This window comes from Bufo bufo, chromosome 5 (genome assembly GCF_905171765.1).
Source record: "Bufo bufo chromosome 5, aBufBuf1.1, whole genome shotgun sequence".
Lineage (NCBI taxonomy): Eukaryota > Metazoa > Chordata > Amphibia > Anura > Bufonidae > Bufo > Bufo bufo.
The window spans coordinates 424,974,632-424,982,416 of NC_053393.1; the positions used below are offsets into that span (position 1 = coordinate 424,974,632).

The 7,785-nt window shown below is 44.7% G+C and overlaps 1 protein-coding gene across 1 annotated transcript in view; it reads left to right on the forward strand.

Moving 5' to 3' along the window:
• CMTM8 (CKLF like MARVEL transmembrane domain containing 8) overlaps positions 1-4,469 on the forward strand; it is a 132,653-nt gene extending 128,184 nt beyond the window's left edge. Inside the window, exons 3-4 of the mRNA XM_040433424.1 lie at positions 1,780-1,899; positions 4,107-4,469. Of these exons, the coding sequence (XP_040289358.1) occupies positions 1,780-1,899; positions 4,107-4,184 (198 nt within the window). The 3' untranslated portion in view covers positions 4,185-4,469. The remainder of the gene's footprint in view (positions 1-1,779; positions 1,900-4,106) is intronic.
• The last annotated feature ends 3,316 nt before the right edge of the window (positions 4,470-7,785 follow it).

Genomic DNA, 7,785 nt, shown 5'->3' on the forward strand with positions numbered 1-7,785 from the left:
TGTGTGTATGTGGAGACTAAGGACCTGCAGGCTTCAATTGGCTGATAAAGGAAATGTGACTGTGTACAGCAGTTGGGATATGAAGAGAAAGACCTGCAGGCTTCTATTGGCTAATGTAGGTCATGTGATGTGCCATAGTTGCATTTTTTGGGAATATCTCAGGAACCGTACGTCCTAGAGAGCTGTAACCACCACAAGATTCCTTTCCAGGCAGCAAGGGATGTGTATACCAAGTTTTTTTAAAATCGATGGTTGCATTTTTGAGTGATTGCGGAACGAACATACATACATACATACATACATACATACATACATACATACATACGTGTGTATTTTGTGCCTGTGAATAAACCAGCAATAGGTTTCTAAGCATAAAACACTTCTCAATATAGTAAGGCCTTTTATCGTTATAAGGCTACTTTTACACTAGCGTTTTAGTTTTCCAGTATTGAGATCCGTCATTCATTGTCAATGGGGACAAAACTGAACTGAAATGAATGGAATGCTCCAAAATGCATTCCGTTCCGTTTAGTTGCGTTCCCATACTGGAGAGCAAACCGCAACATGTTGTAGTTTGCTTTCCGTCCTGGGATGCGGAGCAAGACGCATACGACATGAGGACGGATCAGTTTTCTCTGCCACAATAGAAAACTGATCCGTCCTCCATTGACTTTCAGAGGAGTTCACGATGGATCAGTCTTGGCAATGTTAAAGAAAATACAACCGGATCCATTCATAACAGATGCATATGGTTGTATTATCAGTAACTGAAGCGTTTTTGCTGAACCCTGCCGGATCCAGTAAAAACGCTAGTGTGAAAGTAGCCTTATATGATTATATATTTATTGTAGTATGGCCTTTTTATTGTGGGTTAAATGAGAGGGAAAAAAACAGAAAAACAAGTTTATGTAAGTCTCTCCCAGGATTCAAACCTGGGATTTGTACATGCAAAATGATACACTGACCATCAAGCTGTAGCATTACCACATAGAGATGCATGTTTTAAGCTAACACATTACTGGTGTCTTTTATAATCCATATATTCTGCCTGTGAATAAAGCAGTAATATATGTATATTCGCTTTTTAAGCATAACTGAGTAGATATGTAGATGCTAGAACACAATTCAACCATAAAGCTTGCTGATGTCCAAGGGCGGGTGGATTTAGCCCTGCTTCCTAGTGCTCTAACTTCTCATTTGCATATGAATAAAAACAGATTTCTCTGCAGCCGTTTAGTATACAGACAAAAGAAATGTGTTGTTTTAATCGGCATGATGAGCCCACCCCTGGCCTATCCCACCACCTGACCTGGCTCATCCCTGCCACACCACCATTGTATTCCTACTGACCCAGAAAATGAAGGGCACAGGTCTGGTGACAGTCATTTAAATATCTTCTCTTTCTGGGCTCAGTTGTACACAGGGACTGTCTTTATCAGTGATTGATAGCATTCCCTGTGTATAGAAATAGTTGTCAAGTCACTGATAAGATGGCCCTCATGTCCAACTGAACTCAGAAAGAGCAGAGACTTAAATGTATAAAGTACAATATTCTTTAATCTTTTTTCCAGAAAACTATAGATAATTCTTCTTAGCTCCTCCTGCTCTATAACATTCTGCCGGCACATTTTACTGCATTTCATGGTGACAGGTTATTTTTAAATTGTTATTACAGTATGTTTGCTCAAGAGGGAGGGGATTTTTTAAATGCAAAAATGAATAAATACAGCAGTCACAACTGATAATTTTTTTCCTTTTTTTCCTTTCATATTCTCGCAGAGTCTATGCTTTAATGGAAGTGCATCTGTTTTATACCTCATTGCTGCTATAGTGGATGCAGCTTCCGTCACCAAAGAACCTAAAATGCATCACAACTACAATAGTTGGACAGCATCTGCGGTGAGTAATGGCAGAAGTTTTAGAAGAAAATAAATAAAACTTAAACAAAAAAAATCTAAAACCTATATGCATATTTTGTGCAAATCACGGTTAGGCAGCCATGCTGTAGTGATCTTCTTGAGACTCCTAAAGTTGTCCAGGACAGGGACGTACATAGAAATCATTGGGCCCCATTTGGGCCCCCTAACTCCTCCCACTACCCACCCCTGGCCCATCCCACCACCTGACCTGGCTCCTCCCCTGCCACACCCCCGTTGTATTCCTACTGACCCAGAAAATGAAGGGCACAGGTCAGTTTTGCCACAAAGGGAACACCGTAGGAACAAAACCCGTAAAACGGTGGAGGAATTGTTTTTTTGTTTTTTTATTCCACCCCACTTAGAATTTTTTGCCTGCTTCCCACTACATTGTATGCCATATTAAACTACAACTTGTACCGCAAAAAATAAGCCCTCATATGGATATGTGAACGGAAAAATAAAAAGTTATGGCTCAAAGAACATGGGGAAGAAAAATGAAAATGCAAAAAATGAAAATGCAAAAAATGAAAAAACCTCTGGTATCGTAATAGTTAAAAGGGTTATCCAGCCCCTATTATGCCCCCCAAAATGCCAGGCATCACACACAAGTAATACTTATGCCCGGGGGAAAGTGCAGCGACGAAAATGAGCATCAGAGTGTCACCCGTGATGCTAGAGAGGCTCGTTCCCATAGATCGTGGCCTGCTATTGACTGCCCCCCACGTCGCCGTATGTTTTTATCCACACGACAGGGGGATGCAATGGCGGCCGTGCGGGCATCAGGAGGGATGTAGGTGCCGGAGAGTGGGGAAAGTATAATCTGTATGAGGTGCCTGGGCATTTTGGGGGCATTATAGGGGTTGGATAACCCCTTTTAACTTCTTTCTGCTGATGCTTAATTTGCATAACCCCTGCAAAGTGACTGAGTGGGGATGTGCTGCTGTGCTGGCTGGGCACATTGTACTCTATCAGCAAGCAGAGTTCCACACAGGAACTCTGCTTGCTTGCTGCTGCCCTCCCCCCATCAAGAATACCCACATGAACTTTTTTTTTTTGAGCCTGCTGCCAGCGATAAACTGGCCAATCAGCAGCAGGAGCTTAAATTGCACTGCTAAATGCTGATTGGCCAGTGTGCAGTGCAGCAGTGCCCAAGAGAAAGCCTTTATTGCTATGCTGCGTGCCTGGGAGCTTGGATGGACTAGTAAGACAGGAAGCGTCATTGGCGGCGAGTGGGGAAAAGGGGGGCCCTGACTGAGCATAGGGAAAGCAAGCAGGGCCCGGAACGGAACAGAAGAAAAGTGGGCGGGGCCTTCCATGCTCTCCCGACTATTTCCCCCCTCCCCTTCGGCCATGCCACGGGCGCCATAGCAGCTGTGTGGTCTGCCTATATTGGCAGTACGCCACTGCTCCAGGATTTTACTACTGATGGCCTATCTTCAGGATAGGTGGTCAATATCAGAGCAGGGTGTCAGACCCCCACTAATCACATGTTGATGGCTTATCTTGAGCACAGGCCATCAATAGTAAAATCCTGGACTACCCCTTTAAGAGCTATTGCCCACATAGTAGTTTTGACACCTGAAATTTCAGATATGAGAGAAATACCGACCAATTATTATGACAGTCCAAAATGGAAATACAAATGGCTAGTAACTACCAGAAGACGTTTAGGGTCCATTCACGCGTCTGTAGAATGTGTCTGCACCTGTTACTCAATTATCCGGAACGAGTGTGCACATTCTCTAAGGGGCAGGAATGGATGCGGTCAGCACACAGTGTGCTGTCCGCATTTCCGGAGCGCGGCCCCAAACTTCCGGTCCGCGGCTCTGGAAAAAAATAGAACATGTCCTATTCTTGTCCGCAATTGCTGACAAGAATAAGCAGTTCTATGAGGGTGCCGGCCGGGTGTATTGCAGATCCACAATACACTACGGACGTGTGAACGGACCCTTACACTTGTTTTGTTAGATATTATACTGCAGGAAGTCCCCCATAACTTGAGGTCTGTGCTATGACTCTAACTGGAAAACGAATTCCATTGTGAAATAGTTGTGGCTTCTTGGGCAAAATGCTCCACAAGTCCTTCTCTCTGAACTGGAACTTGGCATAAAGTGTCTAAATGTATGTATGCAGGTTTTATTGAAAGACTGACTGACTTGTTTTTCTATTTCTCTTGTATCTCTACAGTTCTTTGCATTCTTGGTCACGATATGCTATGGCACAAGCACCTATTTCAGTTTTCGGTCGTGGATGACAGGTAGTTAATACAAAGCCTTGTCAAATTCTACATATTACAGAAAGCCGAGACCGTGCAAGCTGCACTTTAAAATCATTTCAGCTCCGTAATATTTTGTGTTTTAGATTTACAGTGTAGTTATTAATATACAGAGGATGGAATTTGAGTGCCTAACTATTTGTAATACCTATTCCCTAAACCCAGAGTGTCTGTAGGATGGATGTGTGTTTTAAGTTCTGTACTTTATCACCTGAGGTGAAAAATTACTTAACCCAAAATATATATATTGTGCCACAAAAAGCTGTAATAAAAGAACTGGGAAAATGATATGCTGTGTCTTGTTTTTTTATGTAAATGTACTCATTACTTATTATGGCTCTCAGTTTATTAGACTGCATGGCAGAGACAATTTCTCTTGGGAAAGAAGTTGAAGGAGGAAAGAAAAACATAAAAATATTTTAATTGCAAAAAAAAAGCAAACATTTTTCAAGTGGTCAGTTTTGATCGTAATAGAGCCAGCACATCCAAGTTAATATGGTGCTCAAACTATGAGTGGAATCTGCTCCCCATTGTTTCCAATTGGAGGCTGCAGTTTAAGACTGTGACTACACCAAGAAATCTGCTCCAAAAGAGAAAATATTGTAATTTGATACCTTTCAATGGCTAACTAAAATACATGATGTTAGGCAAGCTTTCGAGACCGAGGTCCCATCAAGAATTCTCACTACTGGCTAACATGTTTTATTCTAACAAGGAAATAAAATAGTTCTATGTGTCAGTCGCAAACTAAGAAGCAGTCCTGGGAATAGGAGTCGATCCAACCTCCTTATCTCATGCAATCAATAAACCAGAGTCCAGGTCCGTGCTTCAAAGGAGATATAGTTTGGAAACGCCTTGGCCTGCTCCCCCTGCTGCAGCGATATTTCAGATGATTTTATATGCTGATTTCTAGCGGTGCTGTTGGTTACCGCTGTCCTGTGAAGTTTCGGTCGGCAGTGTGGCGTGTGCCTGTGGGGAAGTTTCAGCGTGGGATACGATTTAAACTGCGCTTTCCTTTCAACAAGGCGTTTCCAAACTATATCTCCTTTGAAGCGCGGACCTGGACTCTGGTTTATTGATTACATTTTATTCTAAAAAAAATCACATGTCCTTTCTTGGTGGTGTTGCAGTAGTGACAGCGCAGCCACCCACTGAAAGCAAGAGAAGCGCAGGATCTGTGCAGCCAGCGAATCGGTGTGAACGGCCCCTACCTGTCTCCTCTTATACAGTGTGCACAATTATTAGGCAAATTGTATTTTTGATTATTCATTTTACTACAGTGCTGTCGGGCAATCAAAAATGTTAAACCTCAAACCTGAACATTTAAGAATGTAAGAGTGAGGTTTTGGCTTTCTTAGGAGGAAAAAAAAAATAATAAAAAAAAAATATATATATATATATATATATATATATATATAGCTGCCGTGCAGCCTGTATTTGTGGGAGGGGCAGAGGCCACGTCCCTTGGCTATATAAACCCTACGAAGTTCAAGGGACGGGTACTTCCGGGTTACGTCTGGTTTCCTGCACGTCCCGCACCTGTAAGCCAGGGTTTGGGTGAGTAGCGGGACAGGTCGGCGTTTCAGCGGCTCTTGCGGTCTCAGGTAAGCTGGGAATCCGGTGCCGGGCAGCGGCGGCGGGCACGCGGCTTGTCATGTACTTACCCCGGTGCGGGGGGGGGGCGGATGTCCGTTGGGGGGAGTTCCTTGGGCCCTGCTCGCATCCACGGGGCATGCCAGGCGGCGCTGGCCGGTCACGTGCGGGCTCTTGTTCAGGGGGCGGCCGCGAGTGCCGGTTGCTAGGCACGCTCGGCGGCTCCGCTCCCTGCTACGCTCACGCCGTACCAGGGGGATCCCTCCTGCAGCCGGAGGGTCCGCTGTCATGCTATTCATATGCACATATTAAGTTACCATCACGTACACGGTGCATCAATGCGCATTTACAAGACGCAATTCCGTGGAAGCATTGAATCATTTGTCCATTTGTTGTTACCCCTTGTTAGGAAATTTTACTCTCTTTTACCGAACGTGTCCCTGTCTTCAGATTTCGGTGATCAGCTTGAATTAAGTCTAACCGGTACCGGGAGAATGAATAAGATAACACTGAAACGTGTGTAGTTCTAACCCATTCTGGTTTATTTCACAGTTGGCAAACAGTTATAATAGAGGGGGTTGAGCTTCCTTGACATCCAATAATAACATCCAATCATATGTTAGCATTAGTATTCAACCTATGGTATGGTCACACATAAGCTTCTGCATTAACATAATAGCTGACTCATAGTAACAGCATTTGACCAATCTGGTATAGACATATAGGCTAGCAGACACTTGAGCCAGATGACCTTATATGGCTAGGACTGTTCATACTTACAAACTAAGGAATGTATGGATATCCTTGAAACAGCTAAGGAAGTTTCACACATTCCTTAACCCCTTAAGGACGCAGGGCGTATCGGTATGCCCTATTTCCCGAGTCCTTAAGGACTCAGGGCGTACCGGTACGTCCTAACTTGAAATCAGTATTCCGGCGCCCGAGGGGTTAAACGGAACGGGATTTCGGCTGAAATCCTTCAGCCGGCATCCTGTGACAACGCCAGGGAGGGTCATGTGACCCCCCCGTGTCGGCGATCGCAGCAAACCGCAGGTCAATTCAGACCTGCGGTTTGCTGCGCTTTTTGCAGTTTCTGATGCCCGCGGTCCCTGACCGCGGGGATCAGAAACTTTTGAGTGCCTATAATCAATATTTTTCACCCCCCCCCTGCACCCCTGCACGATTTTATGCCAGCGGGTGGTGCGGGGGGGGGTGTCGCATGCGGTGGAGGCGGGCGGTGCGGCAGGCGGGATCGCGATCCCCCGCCCGCCTCCCCATGAATGATCGTTGGCTTCTAGTGGTTATACCAGGGTGCCAGCACATTGCTGGCACCCTGGTATAAACGGCTGACATCTGTGCAGATGTCAGCCGTTTAACCCTTTCCATACCGCGGTCCGTACGGACCGCTGTATGGAAAAAGTTAACTGTCGTCGGTCAGGGAGCTCCCTCCCTCTCCATCGGGGGGCTGCTGTGCCTTTGCAGCCCCCCGATGGAGAGGGAGAGAGCCCCCAGAGAGCCCCCCTCAGCCCTGTGCTTACCCTTCCCCGTCTGCGAAGTTCTGAGCAGACGGGGAGGGTTCCCATGGCAACAGGACGCCTGCTCAGGCGTCCTGCTGTCCATGGTGCTGAACAGATCTATGCTAAAAGCATAGATCTGTTCAGTGTAAGTAAAATACAGTACAGTGCAATATATATTGTACTGTACTGTATTATACAGACATCAGACCCACTGGATCTTCCAGAACCAAGTGGGTCTGGGTCAAAAAAAAAGTGAAAAAAGTTAAGATAAAAAAAAAAACATTCATCACTGAATAAAAATTAAAAAAATAAAATACACTACACATATTAGGTATCGCCGCGTCCGTAACGACCTGATCTATAAAACTGTCATGTTACTTTCCCCGCACGGTGAACACCATAAAAAAATAAAAATAAAAACTATGAGAAAATTGAAATTTTGCCCACCTTACTTCCCAAAAAAGGTAATAAAAGTGATCAA